At 35.9% G+C, this 17,482-nt stretch overlaps 3 protein-coding genes across 3 annotated transcripts; all 3 read right to left on the minus strand.

Annotated features, from left to right (window-relative positions):
• Window positions 1-1,898: 1,898 nt before the first annotated feature.
• Window positions 1,899-5,215, minus strand: LOC121742448 (tRNA dimethylallyltransferase 2-like). Its single transcript, XM_042135583.1, has 10 exons — window positions 4,914-5,215; window positions 4,775-4,829; window positions 4,600-4,679; window positions 4,326-4,394; window positions 4,088-4,160; window positions 3,886-4,007; window positions 3,445-3,519; window positions 2,894-3,271; window positions 2,559-2,634; window positions 1,899-2,443 (listed from the first exon to the last, which is right to left on the minus strand). Exons 1-10 carry the CDS (start codon window positions 5,088-5,090, stop codon window positions 2,148-2,150), a joined length of 1,401 nt encoding a protein of 466 aa, XP_041991517.1. The 5' UTR covers window positions 5,091-5,215; the 3' UTR covers window positions 1,899-2,147.
• Window positions 5,216-6,007: 792 nt separating this feature from the next.
• LOC121811255 lies at window positions 6,008-7,056 on the minus strand. Its single transcript, XM_042212078.1, has 4 exons — window positions 6,633-7,056; window positions 6,447-6,557; window positions 6,284-6,364; window positions 6,008-6,212 (listed from the first exon to the last, which is right to left on the minus strand). Exons 1-4 carry the CDS (start codon window positions 6,879-6,881, stop codon window positions 6,150-6,152), a joined length of 504 nt encoding a protein of 167 aa, XP_042068012.1. The 5' UTR covers window positions 6,882-7,056; the 3' UTR covers window positions 6,008-6,149.
• Window positions 7,057-8,245: 1,189 nt separating this feature from the next.
• Window positions 8,246-13,468, minus strand: LOC121742186 (glucomannan 4-beta-mannosyltransferase 2-like). Its single transcript, XM_042135252.1, has 9 exons — window positions 12,871-13,468; window positions 12,675-12,773; window positions 11,798-12,050; window positions 10,129-10,239; window positions 9,625-9,761; window positions 9,422-9,535; window positions 9,138-9,337; window positions 8,861-9,061; window positions 8,246-8,777 (listed from the first exon to the last, which is right to left on the minus strand). The coding sequence occupies exons 1-9, from the start codon at window positions 13,198-13,200 to the stop codon at window positions 8,615-8,617; spliced, it is 1,608 nt and encodes a 535-aa protein (XP_041991186.1). The 5' UTR covers window positions 13,201-13,468; the 3' UTR covers window positions 8,246-8,614.
• Between the last annotated feature and the right edge of the window lie 4,014 nt (window positions 13,469-17,482).

The following is a 17,482-nucleotide window of genomic DNA, read 5'->3' on the forward strand; positions in this document are numbered from 1 at the left end:
CTTAAATTTAATTCCAGTATTAAATTATCGGTAAGTTCTGTTAAGCCACCTCGATTTCTTTTTGAGAAAACCCTAATAACTTTTTTTGGATTTCACTTAACATTAATTAAACAAACTTATACACTTTTCGATTAATTTAACATGCATGAGTAGGTCGTATAATATAATTGACAACTCTTTCTTAGCAATAATATCCACAACATATTTTTTTGATGCAATATTGACTAAATATTTTTATAATCGAGAATACCATATTTAAACTAATTAATACTGTAGTAGGAGTATTAAAATACAAGACAAAAATTTTGTAGATTTTGAACCAAAAAAGATAATACTAGAATTTAAAAATAGTGGAGTTGGCACAACATATTTTACTACCGTCCCATGCAACTGACTTTCACTATTATTTATTTTAATTCCATAGTATATTAAATAATCGGTAAGTTATCTTTCGTAGTTTTGATTTAATCCATTTTCTATATATATAAATATAAACTGAGTAATTACATCTTCTCCATTTTTGAGATATCGAGTAATTATACTGAAAATTATTAGTCAATGAGAGAATAGATGCGTTTATTATTTTTTAATTAAAAGTAGTAACTGAGCACTTCAATCTAGAATATACAGTTACATAGACCATATTTGATTACAAAGTCGGAAATTCGCACGTGGTTGTAAATGAATACATAATTTAACGTTCACCGCATTTAAAAAATAATAATAAAAAAAAATGAATACATAATTTATAAAGTTATGGCTAACATATGAAAAAATATACACGTGGACCTGAAAATCATTCTTGACTTTTTAAGTATTGGCATTTTATCTTTATATTTAAATTTTTAAATATAGAATATTCCTTTCCACATCTTTTCATCAGTAGTTTCCACAACAAACGTGAAGCTGCACCCTACGTGAAAAACACCTACCTACCTCACTCTCACAAACTTAACTACTAGTATTAATTTATTAAAACAACAATAATTTTATTAAGATACTACAGTTTAAATTATGATTTACTATCTTTTAAAAAATTATTAAGATTTACTTAATAAGTTATTATAATTGATATGATAACCGTACTAGATAATAATAACACTATTGCATTTGTTTTTAATAAAATTATACTCGTATTAAACATCTAAATTTGTAAGAAACTTAAAATAAGAAAGAAAAAAATAATTAAGACAAACTAGGAAACAAAAATCTTGAAAAATTGCAGGATTAAAAAAATTACACAAAAAAATAAAAAAATCAAGAATAAAATTACTTTCACATAATAGATTCACACCAAACAAAGAGGCCCTACATGTTTACTCCACATTGTGAACCACAACTATTGATAAATTTAATGTGTATTGAGGAGTTTTAGCCATGAAAAAAGAATATCTTAATGGTCCTATTTTATAGAATTTTCAGAAGAAATTACATGATATGGCCGGTGAGGGTGACATGCCTTATCAATGAGGCATTCATTATCAAAGAAAAGACACAAAACAACAAACACATGCATTTTTTAGGTCTTAATTATTTTCACATAAATTGGGTATCAATCAATAGAGTGAAGTGTTGACTACTTTACTTCATTTTTTGACATAACAATGGGATTTTATTTTCCACTTCAATTTACTTGGAAAAAGGGGTACCATTTCCTTATAGTTTGGGGTTAAATATCATACACTCATTACTCAATCCATTTCGATTTAATCAATTTGTATTCCTTTTCGAGAGAATCCTAAACTAAACTAATTAATTACTCTTTTGATAAAACAAAAACAACTCTTTTAATCTCATCATTTTATTAATGTCCTATTATACTTTATTTTCTCTTTTACTTTATTTAATACGAGCACAAGCACATAATATCACTGAACACTGTTTTCTTAATTCTATTGTTGAAAAAACGAAGTAATAAATATATTTCAACCTTGTAATATATCATTTCATCACTTGATGCAGTTGATGTTCATACTATAGTATACACGCGACATGCATTGATGCAACGAGTACAAACTTAAAGCACGGTGGGGCAACGCAGCAAAGCAAATGGATAGCTTAGAAGCCATGATGAGGCTAAAGTACTTCTCTCAACTCAACATTCCGAATCTATTCGACTGCATCACTTAAACTAATAGTAGCAAAGATTAATCGACACTGGTATTCTTGGTTACACCTGATAAGATGCCCGACTTTCTCAGCCGTGAAGCTCGTTTCCGGTGGCTGCGCCCTTGTCTGTGTTGCTCCCACTCATGGGCACCTCTAAGCTCCCTATTGCCGCATGCTTCACAAATGTATTGAGTCCAAAGGTCTCTATCAGCCAGTTTGGTCTCTTGGACATCTCTTTCGGTAGCTTCTGCGATGGCAGGTGTAGTAAGGAAAGATTTGACGATGTTAACTGATGGTTCCACCACATTCACAGACCATGAATTGTCGGAAGCACCTGTAGAAACGGGACGTCTCAGTTTATACTTGCTAATGCATGAAGTGAACTCGATCCCCATGGTTCTAGTGTAGGTTACAGAGATTGATGTACAAAGACTGGAAATGATGTGTACCTTGCAAGCAACTTGTGACATCAACAAAGTGTATGTTCCAGCCGAACAGCATTTGAAGTCGACTGATCCGTCTCTTCTGTTGAGGAAACAGTGAACAGTTGGTCAAGTTCAAACTTAGCAAGAACGATACAGCAAAACCCATGTATCAACAGCAAATGCCAGAAGACAGTGAGTGGCATAAACTCTTTGAGAAAGGTTTTGAAAAGTATTATAGGTTCTAAGGATATATGTTAGATGACGAGAAAATAGAATTCTATTCAAGTTCGAAACCAAGTACAAATATACACCAAAACTCATAAAAAACATGGAAGATGCACATAAGATAATTCACTTACTTGCCGACGAACAAGTCTTCTGGTATTCAATTTCACTTTCTCAACAGCTTCTCTTAATTTGAGTGTCAGTTGGTCTTCATTGGAGGAATTCATGATATGGTGGATATTTTCTTTGAGCAGCTCTGGGCATGCAGGCAACTCCTGGGATTGTGAGTTCCAACAATTTAGGAAATCCTCAAATTCCCGGACTCCTATTGCCTGCCTTAGCCCTCGTGTATAATCTGCATTCGACTTGTAAATATCACAAACTTCTTCAAAAAGACCAGTGGAAACCATGATATCTACTCTTTGGTTGACATATAGATCCAATGCCGGGAGAGATGCATCAACACAAATAAAGCAGCAATCGTATCTTAAACTATCAGCTTGACCCCAGTTCTGCCCTGCCACATTCCAAATTAAGAAACTAAATGAAAACTATACGATCCAGTCAATGCTATCACGATTGAACACGAATCTGGATAGGAAATAGAGTAGTTTCATGACAGGACATATCTTCAAAGTATTAACTCTACCATAGTTTAAGAAATGAAGCGTGGAGTAGAAAGTACCTGCATGGTATTCCCCTGGAAAAGCTTACTTGGAAGAACACCAAGATGTGAATATAAAGTAAGATATTGTTTGATCTGCAACAACCACATACATATGTGATTGTTAATCTCACTAGTTTTACAGAAGAAACCAAGGACAGCTAATCATACGAACTCACGTGAATAACCAAGGCTACAGCTTAACAACATTACAGTTTAGCATCTTGAGTACTGTCTCCAATGCAACTTCCCAATGAGAAACGATTAACTTGAATAAATATAGTGTGATGGTACAATCAATCACCTTCCGGTATCAGAACCAATTTTACAATATTCAGGACACCCTATATATGTGTCATTGTCGCATATAGACCAACATGAAGGCAACACAAAGGGTAAAAACGCGGAGTAAAGCTAGAAAAATTGATGAATGCGATCTCATCATCTTAAGAAGTTTCTCACCTTCCTCTGGTCATTTGGATGAATTCTGTTAGCTGCAACTGGATCAAGGTCCTTAAGACGACTGTAAGTATAAAGACAATCTTCGTCTGGTGATTCAAGTTCAATATCTGGTCTCTCATTATCTCCAATAAAGAAAAAGAAATGCTATCCTTTAACACTATTGATTAGGTAATAAATTGAAAGCAACCAAAATTCTTCTTACCATGATTATCCATTAAACAGTTTGCTTCGAGAGGTTCTGCATTGTCGTCCAACAGGAACCGGCTTACAAGAGCCTGACAAAACAACACAGACTTATCTATAAGGTGGAAACATGATGGCCTAAGCAGATGAGTAGAAAAGGCAGATTCTCATATTCACAAAAATACAATGAATAGATGATAGTAACAAGGCAGTTTGATGATGATTGCACACGAAGATAGATCGAGACAGAAGCTGACCTGGATATAGTAATTTGTTCCTCCGACGAGAACAGGCAAGCAATTACGAGACCAGATCTCATCAATAAGCTAAAAAGCAAATTAGACACCATGTAATTAGTACTTGAAACTGCAGAAGATTGTCATGAAATTACAACTACATATTAATCAGTCATGTCATTATACAATAGTTTTCCATGAAACTGAGACCAAAATCAAACGGAAATGACTAAAACAAGAAGAAAGAGGAAACGAGCTGTAGTGATGATGATGATGATGATGATGATCATCTCACCGGAATAGCAGAATCACGAAAATCTTTAGCAGTGAATTCTACATTTGGAGAAATTGTCCCCAGCAGGTGATGTGGAACTCCTGTTAACAGTAGATACAGAAACACACACACACACACACACAACCATAATTAGCAAATGAATAACTAAAGCTCCATAATTTAGCACTGAAACAACCTTTTTGCTCATCAAAAGGAACTTTATTAGTAAGAACATCCAACCCTTGATAAACCTAGGGCAAAATCGTACTTATCAGTAACCTGAAACCGCCATACACTTCAGTTAACAAATTTAAGCAAACAAAAAAAAGCAGTACCTGCATGGAATCGGCACTGATTATTTCAATCGGAAAGTGAGATGCAAGGTCTATCGCCAATTTGGATTTGCCTGATCCTGAGGCGCCGATAATCACCACGATTTTGGGCTTTGAATTGGATCCACTGTTAGGATTATAACCGGATGATTTCTCTCCGGGCGAGATTGTAGTCTCCATAATCGCGCTTCCGCCGCTGCCTCGCCGCCGTTAGGGCTATTCGCCGGCGAGAATTTGCATAGGTTTAGGGATGAAGTATCGATAAAAGGGCCGAGATTATTTCTTTTGGGCTTGATATGAATATTATATTTTGGCCCAACTACATGCTCATTGTTACTTATAAATAACTACTCCATATGAATTATTATATCTGAAATCAAGATCAAGTAAATAATTAATCATAATTCATATGATAGGCAGATAGCATATGGCGCTATTATTATAATTACATGAAATTTTGTTAAATTACAATCTCATTTCATGACTTTTAACATTAGTCACAAAAACAATGAAGTTTTTAATTGTTTGCAATAATCATAGGGCAATTATTTTAGGTAAAATAGTTCGTCAACAAGGTAAAAAAAATGTTTGTTTATGCATAAAAGAATGTTATTTTAGGCAATCAAAATTTTCTACCGGGAGTAATTGATTAAAAAAAAAAAACTTAATACTAGTTTTTTAGTTAAACTTTTTAAAATTAAAGAGGATTGAGAATTTAATCAAATTTGATGATTATTAAATTAGTGAGTTGTTATTTGAGAATTATCTTAAAATGAGAACTTATTAGGTATTGTGTTGTGAATTGATATACTATCTATTAACAATTGATTTAGTTTGTGTCTCCAACTAATATATCATGTGCTTATATAAATTCTTACATTCTCATTTTAAGATAGTTATGAATTGAATCAATCCCTAAGTTAATTTGAACCTTTACATATTATTTGTATTTAAATAGACAGTGGCAAATCTGACATTAATGGCCTAAAAGCAGTTAATTATTTTATTGAAATCCATTATATCTAATCATAGTATCATCTGTATTAATTATCATATGCTGCTGCTTTTCTGAAAGATATTTTGAGGAACTGTCGAACTATTAAGTGAGCTTTTCAATCTTAATCACAAAAATGGAAAAAGAAATCTTCACAATCAAACAAGATGGAAACCTTGAAAAAGAAGATAATTAGATGAAGAACACAAGAAAACTAAAGAAAAAAACAAAGGGATAATTCGATTCTATATGTTCTTGCAGAGCTCTTCTAGTTTACTCGATCTCAGCTTCTCGCTTTCACTCACCAACTGCAAAAATCAAACAACATCAACAACAAATCTGCAAAAATTGAAATCAGTAACGCAAGAGCTTCATCTACCTCTGCTAATTTCGCAAGGAGTTGCGCCTTTTCCTTTTTCTTCTCATCGAAAGCCTCAGCCGATTCTCTATACTCTTTCTCCTACAAAATCAGAAGAAAGAGATAAATCGATCTGGAAATCGGAGGCGAGAATAAGAAAAATCGTCAAATCATCAAATCAAACCTTCTTCTGACAGTTGATCCCCAAAATCTTCACATCTCGGTTCACGATTTCGACCTTTTTGCAGATCGCCGCAACTTCCTTCCGCATCGGATCCGTCACGGAATCGAGCTCCTAATCAGTCACGGATCCCCAATCAATCGATAGTTCCTCTCGATCTACAACTGACGAATTGAAGAAAAAACTTACTGATTGGATTAGGTGGAGGCGCTTGGCTTCTTCCTCGACGCGTGTGAATTGCGCTTGGAGTCTCTCTCTGATCTGGCTCCGCCGCCGCTCGATCTCCTCCTCCTTGGCGCTGAAGGCGGCGAGGGCGGAGTCTTGGTCGGGGAGCGTAGGGACGTCGTCGGTCTCTGGTGTTTCGATCATCTCTGACATCTTCTTCTTCTGCAAACACGGCATTGTTTGTGACTGTTTCTGCTGCTCCTCTGTTGTCATTGTGCTTTGTGAAGTCCAATTTCGATTCTCCCCTTATTTAGATTTTTCTTCATTAGTGTAACTAATTTAGTAGTAGTAGTATTATATTGTAATCAAAAGTTAGGGAAAATATCAATGAGCTGGACAATATAAATTTGTATTTTTGCTTTTGACATTGTTCTTCTTCACAATGCTTTTGTGAAATATCCCAATTCGTAATAATGGTGATATTCGGTGATAATTTTGTACGCAACACGAAAATCTGATACGAACCCACGATTGAATTATTTATTGGAATCCGATAATTTTGGATTAGATTGAGATCGGGTTGGATTGGGTGGCCATTAGGACCTCGATTCCAAAGCCCAACAAGCTTTTTTCATTTAAATTTGTTTGTTTTATATTAGATGCATAGTAGTACTTCTTATTGTATTATAATTAAAATTAATCGAAAAAATAATTTATGCAAAATATGTAATTTTATTTTTTTAAAAGCAATTAGTGTCTTTGTTTTAGAGATAAAAAGGCTTTATTTTCTTGTAGGTAGGGAAATAAAAGCCCAGCCCGAGCTCGTTATGAAAAGCCCATAGGAAAAGGAATATTATTCTCAATATTTTAAAATAAGAACAGAGAGAAGTCACTTTAACATACAAAGCATATGAATAATTAACAATGTAATCAAATCATGAAGTACAAAAATCTAATGCAAATATGTGAGATAGAGACAGGTTCAAATAAAAACTCATTTTTATTGCATTTTCAGTAATTCAGTCGCGAAGGCTTACTATGAATGAGAATCATTTTCAGTCCTTTGACCGCGAGTTAGATCAACGTGTCAATATTTCTAAAATTTCATTATGATAAAGGAATATGTTTATCACAAGAATCACTAATAAATACCTGTTTATTTATAAACATGCACATGTTAACAATAATGTGTCTAAAATATGAGAAGGGAATAAATATAAATAACTAATAAGGCAGTGATAAAATGCAAACTCATATATTGTACAAACTTCAAACTATGATCTTGACCGTTACAAAATATCAACAGATGACAAAATAGTAGCAACAGAAAATGTCAACACAGTGTCAACACAATATCAACGCATCATCAACCGTTGACACTGTGTTGACATTTTCTGTTGCTACAATTTTGTCATCTGTAGACATTTTGTAACGGTCCAGATTATAATTTGGAGTTTGTACAATAGTTAGAGTTTGCATTTGATTACATTCCTACCTAATAAATTTCATTGTGATAAAGGAATATGTTTATCACAAGAATCACTAATAAATACTCCCTGTTTATTTATAAACATACACATGTTAACAATAATGTGTCTAAAGAATGAGAAGGGAATACACATAGTACACTGCATGGATGCACCAAAAATACCACCAAAAATTCATAAAATTTCATCACAAAACTTTAACCAACTAACAAAATAAAATGCAATGTCACACAACTACAACAACCACTATATAAGCTAGAGAAAATATCAAAAGGGAAACAATATTATTCCTATCCTATAATATTTATGATACTTATACTCCATCATTTGTTTCTTCTTCAACTGTATAACATGCTCTCCTGCATTTTTTCTGTGCTTTCCTGCCAGTATTTGCTGACAGAAATCGGGGGCAAATATACCACCAAAACAAAGCAAGCAAGCAATCTTGTGTACATTTGTTTTTTTGTAAGGATACAAATACAGGAATGTGAGAGGCTGAGAGATGCTCATCATCATAAGTCAAGAACTTGGAACAATGGTGCCAACGTATCCGAGCCCCGCGATTGTGAAGGTGATGACTTGAAGAAACAGGTATATGAAGTAGCAGTTCTTCCCATACATGAAGTCATAGCAGCCACAGATGAAGAGAAACACAGCAAATCCGAGCTCGTGCAGGTTGATCCTGAAATAAACCAACTGTTTTATCAACATTTCTGTTCTTGCATAGGTGTTTAATCATGCTTCAAATGTAACAAACATTCTTACCTATCTCCTAGCAACTTAGATAAGGATATTTTAGATGCTATTTTGCCTGCTTTGCTGTTCTTGAGTGTGTCTCCGAGTTTCTCAGTCACCACCCATTCATTCACCCTTGCAGCCTCCAATAGACCGATAAATGTGGCCTTTGAGCGATGGAACGACATCACATTCTCGAACAGTACCCAATAGAACAACAGATGAAATGACCTGAGTGAAAAAAAGGTTTTAGTGATTTTGCTCATCAGTATTTATTAGAATGGTTAACTTATGTTAGAATGTGTACCTTGGAGTCCCGACTGAGTTGAGGGCCGTGATTATGCAGGGAAGGTAGATGGCTCCCCATTTAGGAACGTGGACTTCTGGGACGAGGATTGACAATGGAAGAACAACGCAGTAGAAGAAGAAAGTGAACAAGTGAGCTATGATCTTTCGAACGAAAAAGAAGCTGTAGATCACATAGAACTTCTTGTACAAAGTGACTTTCTGCATTCTCAAACAAACAGTTTCTTGATATCAGTTAAGGGTTAGGAAAAGATGAAAAAAGAGACATTCTTGAACTAAACAAACCTTATTTGTTGCAATGTCCACCACCATTTTCCTGAACAAATTGGCAGGGCCACAAGACCACCTGTGCTGCTGGAACCTGAATGCTTTGAAAGTACTTGGGAGTTCACTCTTCACCTATTGTTATGCAATAAAAATTAGTTGAGTGCGTTCGAAGATAAAGAAAACGATGAAAATGAAGGAAACTATGGCTATAGAAAATGTACTTGGAGGTCTCCTAAGTAGAGAAATTTCCAGCCCTTGAGACCAGCCCTAACAGCAAGGTCCATGTCTTCCACTGTGGTCCTGTCCTTCCATCCCCCGGCCTCGTTTATGGCCGCGATCCTCCATATCCCTCCGGTTCCTGTGACATTTCCGCATTATTAGCCATCGCCGTTTATTTCTATAAACGGCTGTGGTGGTCTACATAGTCACTACACTCATTTGCCACCCAAATCATCACTAGAAAGTGGGAAGTTTTTTAGCAAATGATGTCTCTTAGTAGCAAAGGAAGTGACCACATTTATGATGGCATCATTTGTTATCATTCATCACAATAAATATTCTCGCTAGGCTGCATAATCTTACACAGTTATATGCATAGTTCGTTTTTTAAACATCTAGACTACATGAGCAAGAACATTAAAATAAAAGGGGCTTCTCATAAAAAAAATCCCAACTTAGAATAAAGGAACGATAGTATGATGCTTGAGTCACAATTAAAGCATTACCATTGAAGCCAAAGAATGCATGAGTGGCTGATCCAACTTCTTGCTCAACTTTAAAATGGTAATCCAATGACATTTCTTGCATCCTCGTCAGCAAGCATTCGTTTGAATTCACTGCAAATTTTTTTTTTACTAATTTAGTACTAGAGCAAATTAGAAAAAAAAGTCAAAAGCCATTTCATTATTAAATAATCACACAAAAAATGAAAATAAAAACAGGAAACAATAGGGTACTTTAATTCTGACACCACGTGACACGACAGCTAATCGATGCCACGTCAGACGTTGACAATCTGGCTATGTCACTGATGGTTGATTCTAGTTTTTGCTTGTTTAATTTGTCGGTGTTGACAACTGGGGTAAAAAAACAATAGGCTAATTAAATCTAGCCAGTGCGGCTCCACCATTGGTGTCTGCGGCTCTGCACAGAGCATCACACCACGTGGGTGAGCGAATTCCCAACTATAGCCCTATTCACTTGTCGGTTTAGGGTGGAAAGGACCAAACTGCCCCGAAAATTATGCGACTATCCATCTAGGATTAAGTTGTGAGATTATTTTAGTTGAAGAGGGAGGCTATGACTAATTATCATGAGACTATCCATCTAGTATTAAATTTCAATTTTATGAACCAAACATGATATATATTTAATCATGAGATTTAATCTTGCCAACCGAACACCCCCTAGGTACCCAGAAAGGATACTTTTATCTTACTGCTCCACACATCGAGAAAAGCGAATTTTGTTGAATAGTTCCTACGCCTAAATTCACGTATTATTTATTCTATTGAACAACTTAACCCCGCCAATAATAATTCATGTAATTATTCAAGATTTAAATCGACTATATTTTTTCAATTGAACAACAGTTATATGGCTCAGTGTCAACACCATCCATAGCTACATAGGAAAACGAGTTATTCTACTCAATAGCTCATGTTACTCTGTTTGACTAAAATTTAGAGTGTAACATTTAAATGCGTCGTGCTAACCATAACTAGAATATAAAAATAACTTACAATTAAGTAATTCTCACACTCCGCCATAAAAGCAGTGACTTGTATATTCTCTTTTATCTATTTAATGGAGTATAAAAAGAATTGAAGAAGTAAATGTGTTGATTTTATATCTTATATGTCTGAATTATTTATTAAAAATCAATCCGCAAGGAGAAACTAACGCCGTGAATTGTGGTGGTTAATAAAGAGGAAAGCAGGCATAAAACGGCCCCACGGCGTGGGGAATCCCCCGTCAAATGGGCCCCACCAAAATAAGATAATTTGTGCACCCTATACTATATAAATAAATTGATGTTACTATTGAATTCACTAACACCACCGACACTTCACGTACACAACAACTTACCTCAAATAATATTTAAATTAAATCAAAATTTTGTGACATTTTCATACTATAAATTGTGAGCATAAGTGGACACCTAAATTTGTTTTAACAGAGATTATATATTCTAGTTTGGAATTCAATATTTTTTTAATGTTTTTTTATAATGATAGTAGCTTTATAATAGTGATGATATGAATAAAAACTACTCCTTGGTAAAGGATGGTAAAGGCTTAAGTCGTTTGTTGTTTTTAAATATACCAACCAATGATTATGAAACGCATGTCCAACAAAAACAATTAAGCATATAATCAAGATAGCGCGGCTTACCGAATCGCCAACGGGCCTGAACGAGAGCAATGTTGGGGTTGTGGATGAGGAACGGCACAGAACGTCGGAGAAAATCAGGCTCGGGCCGGAAATCTGCGTCGAAGATGACGACATACTCGCACGGTTTAACGTAATCGCGCTTGAGCCCTTCTTTAAGTGCTCCGGCCTTGTAGCCGCCCCTCGTCTCTCTAATTTGGTATGTGATATTTATGCCTTTGTTTGCCCATCTTATGCACTCCCTCTCAACCATATCCTAAAAGAAATAAATTGCAGTTTTCATTTAAATTTTTTGGCTAATTATTATCTTTGGTAATACTCCCTCCGTCCCGGACTACTTGCACTTATTTCCTTTCTGGGCGTCCCAAGTTATTTGCAATATTTCCATTTTTAGTAAAAATTTTCACCTACAGCCGTAATATTTGACTTTGCTATACACTCATTCCTTAATCTCCGTGCCGAAAATGAAACGTGCGAGTAGTGCGGGACGGATGGAGTACAAGGATAAAGCAATTAATGAGGCAACATTCACTAATTATGGTTTGCTGTCAGGGTTAGTTACAAAATGGTTGCACATCAATAAATGTGAAATCATGGCAAAAAACTATATAACTAAATAAAAACTTATTGTGTTTCTCTTTCAGTAGAAAATGAAAAGTACAAAAATGAAAAAGCTTCAATGGCGACGAGAGCGTAATGATTGAATTTTATGAAGAAATCAAGTGACAATTTGAGTAGAAGAAGAAGAAAACAATTCAATTCCAAAACTGTTAACTACAAAAAAACGAATTCCTAAATCAGAACTTTTGAGTTACTCGTTTCATCCAACCAATTGAAATCCCTACTTAAGACTTCATCATCTCTCTCTCATCACACATACCTTGACGATGGGATCAGTGGAATCATCTAGAACCTGGATCACAAGCCGATCAGCAGGCCACGAGAGATTGCAAGCTGCGCCAATGGAGATCTTATAAACCTGCCGACAAAAAACACAAAACAGAGCAACAATTCGTGAGTTTCTCACACATACCCGTGTGTGTGTGTGTGTGTGAAACGGAGAAGAGAAACATTACCTCTTTTTCATTGAACATGGGGATCTGAACAAGGACGATAGGGTAACCGGCGTTGCCGCTCTCCAAATCGTCCTTCATCGGCTCATATCTGTAGCGCTTCTCCGGCTTCTTCCAGAAGAGGTGGACCAGGACGATGACGACGCCCATGTACAGCCGCTCGATGAACACCATTATCGACATCGCCAGGCAAATGTAGACGCAGACAGTGAGCAGCGGTACGATCAATGGCGCCTTGATTAGCTCCCAAAGCAGACCGATTTGCCCCGCGATGTCCGGCGTGTAGCCTTGGAACGACTCCGGTATGAAATTTTTCCCCGAGATTTCCGCCATTGTTGCTCACTTTTTCCCCCTTTTTCAGCTGAGAAATGAAAAAAAAAACAGGGAAAATTGCTCTGCTCAGCTTCTCTCCCTCACTCTGGATTACTGAAACTCAATAGATCTACTGCGACTCCATGAAATTGGAGAGTTTCAGATCCAATTTTTTGCCGGCAATGCTTCTGCGTGTCCTCACAACAGAAGAGAGACGTCAAAGCATTGCGGCATTGTGAGGAGAGAGAAGGAGGAGAGAGAGCAATGGTGGTGAGGGAGAGAGTGAGGAGTGAGGGGATTTATAGTCGTTATTTGGTTTGATTAACGACTTCTGCTTTCTAAGAGCATCCGCAGCGGTTGAAGGACTGCGTCCGTCCGTACCAACGGCACGGCACCCGCTGTCTGCCACTGCGCTCTCGCCCTTGCGTGGCGCTGCTCGATGCATCGAGTACGTCCGTGCCAGTGAGCATTTGACGTGGCGCGTTCTGATTGGCCAACGGCATTTTCGTTGGAAATTCATTTTTTAAAAAATAAAAAATAATACAAAAAATTTTAAAAAAATATTTTCATATTCCCAAAAATATGACCGTTTTTTACCGTTTTTCTGGAATTTTTTTTATTTTTTCATTCCCAAAATCATCTATAAATACACACATTTATCATCCATTTTTCACATCAAATCATCTCACATTCATCTCTCATTCATATTTTTTCATACAACTTATCTACGCCTTCCTCTCTCACTCAAACCCTCTCAAATGGATTTCACCAATCTCATTGCGGAAGCGGAGCGCGAAGAATAAGAATACTATGAACAATATCGTGTCGCCTATGAAGCCTATGTCACCGCGAATATCCTCGCCCCTCCTCCTCGACCAACTAGATCAACTCGCCGCTACATCCATCGTGACCGGAAGGGAGCCAACGAAAGGCTCGTTGCCGACTATTTTTCCGACCAGCCACGGTTTCCGGAAGATTACTTTCGACGTCGTTTTCGCATGTCAAAACGCTTGTTTATGCGTATTGTCAACACATTATCCGCCCGTGTTGAATACTTTCAAACAAGTACAGACGCAACCGGTCGGCAAAGTATCTTGGCGTTGCAGAAGTGCACGTGTGTCATCCGACAACTTGCTACTGGGCAAACGACTGACCTCTTCGACGAGTATTTGCATGTCGGTGAGTCAACTGGAATCCTTTGCCTTAAAAATTTTTGCGACGGCGTTCGTTCAGCGGTGAGGAATTCATTCAGGCATCCACCACCGATGATTGTCAACGGTTGTTGATTCGTCTTCACGAAACAGTCCATGGTTTTCCCGGTATGCTTTGCAGCATTGACTGCATGCATTGGAGGTGGAAGAGCCCGACTACTTGGAGGGGGCAACACTTAAGCGGCCACAAAGGCGGTGGCCCAACACTTATCCTTGAAGCGGTCGCCGGCTACCGCCTGTAGATTTGGCATGCATATTTTGGTATTGCCGGATCCAACAACGACTTGAACGTACTCTATTCTTCACCACTATTCAATGATGTTTTGAATGGTGTAGCACCGGCGATCGACTTCACCGTCAACGGAAATGCATACCACATGGGTTACTATCTCACCGATGGTATCTACCCAAGGTGGTCGACTTTCGTGAAGACGCTCAGCAACCCGCAAGACCCGAGATGGGGTCCTTCAAGTCCGATTCAACATTGTGAAGGCCCCGTATCGGTTGTGGTACGTGAAAAATATCACCGACATCATGTACACGTATATTATCTTGCACAACATGATTATAGCTGACGAAGAACCGATGGCGGCTAGCTTTTACGACGAGGATGAAGCCGGAAGCTCAACCACGAGGTCTCCCCACTCCGAGGTGTGCATACGATGGTGGGCGAGAGGATCGAAACAAGGAACACAATGCGCGATACCCGAGCCCACATTGAGCTACAAGAAGACCAAATCAAACACATTTGGGCGAAATTCGGCCACGGTTTTTTTAATTTTATGAATTTAATTATGTAATTTTTAATTTTTAGGATTTTAATTATGTACTTTTAAATTTTTAGGATTTTAATTATGTAATTTTTATTTTTTTTTGTAATTTGTAATAGTATTCCGGATATTTTTAATGCATTTTAATTTTGTGAAAATTTTTTATTTAAATTGAATAATAGAATGGTGAGACCCTTGAGCTTATCCTTGCGGAATAGCACGGATGTGAGTGTTGTGCTCTTGCCTAAGAGCAGGGAGTAAAAGTGGTTCTGGACCCACATCCGTGCTCGTTGGCAAGAGCACGGATGAGGATGCTCTAATATCTCTACTTTCTATTTTTCCTAATTATTTAAACAAAATCATGGAGATGGTGGGACACTCTTTCTTTTATTTAATAATTTAAGGAAATTACTGAAAAGATAAGTGACGGATAAGTGTGAAGGCTATGTGAGGGCTATTTGATGTCCAGTTGATGTGGCAAGCTGATGTGGCAGGAGAATTGTAGTGCTGATGATGTGGCAGTGTGAAGGCTATTTGATAGCTATTTGACGTCCGTGCTTATTGGAGATGCTCTTTGTGGTAAATAATACTACTGGGTATTATGTGTTTTGCTATAAGTGACGTGGACTTTATAGTTTAGGGATGTTATGCCATGCCAAAATATGGAGTGATCCAAGAAGGTGGCATTTCTATGATTGTAGATTGATGAATTGGAATAACATGCAAGTATGATTGGGTGCTTTTTGGCATGTTTCTTAGTTGCTATATGAATTACTGCATTTTTAACTAATGGTGGATCCACATATAGTCGGTGGAGTCAACTGATCTCATCGTCGTCCCATAAGGTTTAAAAAATTCTATTAAATCCAGGTAGACTTGGTGCGGTCAACTAACTTATGTGCCGACCTATGAAAACTAGATAACTCCATTAAATCTAGACAGGGTCGATGGAGTCAGTCGATCCGTAAAGGCTGAAAAATTTCATTAAATACAATTTTTTTAGTTGTTATTGACCCCACAGTTCCAAAAAGTCTGCATTTTGCCTCAAATTTATGGCGCCAACGACAATCTCGTTAACTGTGTTTGATTCTACTAAATTTGTTTTCTAGATTTGCTATTGTTTTTAAGTATATGATTATATTGAGCAATGTTGTATGTTAGAGGAACAAATAAAAGGTAAGTATAGATGTTATTGTTTAAAGTAAATATGAATGGTTTGGGTGATGTGTATATGGTGAAGTATAGGTGAAGAAAAGTGGCATATTTTGCAAGATTCATTTGAGAAAAGTGTAGCTAGTTCATGCGGAGATAGAGATGATTTGTTAGTGTGATTATTTTAAAATATTATAATATACTAGTATATAATATACTTTTGTCTTATAAGTCGGAGCACTATCATACGTTACACAAATAAAGTTGCATTGTGATTATATAAAATAAATCGATTTATTTTATATGGGGGACACAATATGATAAAAATCAACACACATGTTAGTTATAGAGTAGGAGCAGTTGTAATTTTCTTACTGTTAGCTTGGATATTTTGAGGTTGTGCTTGATTTATTTTTTGGAATATTTTATTATTTTAGTTAATAAGAGTTTTTGTAACATATTTATTTTAGTTATAGTACAAAAAAATTACTTATATTTCTTGAATTTCCATCTTTTTGATGGAAAATGCATTTAAAGACGAACAAATCGAATAATGAACGTTTTTGTAAAACATGAAAGGTGAATTAAATTTTAATAATTTCATATTCCTTTTCGAAAATGGTGGGAAATTATTTGGCACATTGATTTACGCAATTAAAGATTTGAATCATAGCATAATAACATCTCACCTCCCTAGTTTATTTTAGAATTGCAAACAGCACCCAATATGAGGGGCTGAATTGTAAATTTGATAAAACTGCTCTTTAATGGATTTAAATATATGTATTTGAGGTTTATCTCAAATATGTCAACTTTCTATTTATGAAAATAAGTAAATCAGTTTTATGTTAATTACTACTCCCTCATTCAATGAAAAGATTATACGCTTATTTTAGGTTTATCTCAAACATGTCAACTTTCTATTTATGAAAACAAGTAAATCAACATTAATATAGTTAACCATTTTTTTATCTATCTTCATTATTACTCTAATTATCTTATTTTATCTCTATAATTATAAATTCAGATACTATTTTTTTTCTTTCTACTTAACACACTACATTATTACCTTCAAAAATCTCATGTTATCTATCAAATTTAACATTTTTTCGAAAAAAGAGAATATATAAGATATTTTAAATAAAAATAATGGTACAATAATAAAACAAG

The sequence above is a fragment of the Salvia splendens genome, chromosome 7 (genome assembly GCF_004379255.2).
Source record: "Salvia splendens isolate huo1 chromosome 7, SspV2, whole genome shotgun sequence".
In the NCBI taxonomy this organism is placed as follows: Eukaryota; Viridiplantae; Streptophyta; class Magnoliopsida; order Lamiales; family Lamiaceae; genus Salvia; species Salvia splendens.

Bases quoted from the DNA above. Each gene is read 5' to 3' on its own strand.
- LOC121742448 (XM_042135583.1), bottom strand. From the start codon at position 5,090: ATGGAGACTACAATCTCGCCCGGAGAGAAATCATCCGGTTATAATCCT. The intron at 4,830-4,913 runs GTACTGCTTTTT...ATTTTGCCCTAG, and splicing joins TCAGTGCCGATTCCATGCAG to GTTTATCAAGGGTTGGATGT. The intron at 4,161-4,325 runs GTCAGCTTCTGT...TTGTTTTGTCAG, and splicing joins GAACAAATTACTATATCCAG to GCTCTTGTAAGCCGGTTCCT.
- LOC121811255 (XM_042212078.1), bottom strand. From the start codon at position 6,881: ATGACAACAGAGGAGCAGCAGAAACAGTCACAAACAATGCCGTGTTTG. The intron at 6,365-6,446 runs GTTTGATTTGAT...CTGATTTTGTAG, and splicing joins GGATCAACTGTCAGAAGAAG to GAGAAAGAGTATAGAGAATC. The intron at 6,213-6,283 runs GTAGATGAAGCT...TGATTTTTGCAG, and splicing joins TCCTTGCGAAATTAGCAGAG to TTGGTGAGTGAAAGCGAGAA.
- LOC121742186 (XM_042135252.1), bottom strand. From the start codon at position 13,200: ATGGCGGAAATCTCGGGGAAAAATTTCATACCGGAGTCGTTCCAAGGC. The intron at 12,774-12,870 runs GTAATGTTTCTC...TTTTGTCGGCAG, and splicing joins CCATGTTCAATGAAAAAGAG to GTTTATAAGATCTCCATTGG. The intron at 8,778-8,860 runs GTAAGAATGTTT...GGTTTATTTCAG, and splicing joins TCTAAGTTGCTAGGAGATAG to GATCAACCTGCACGAGCTCG.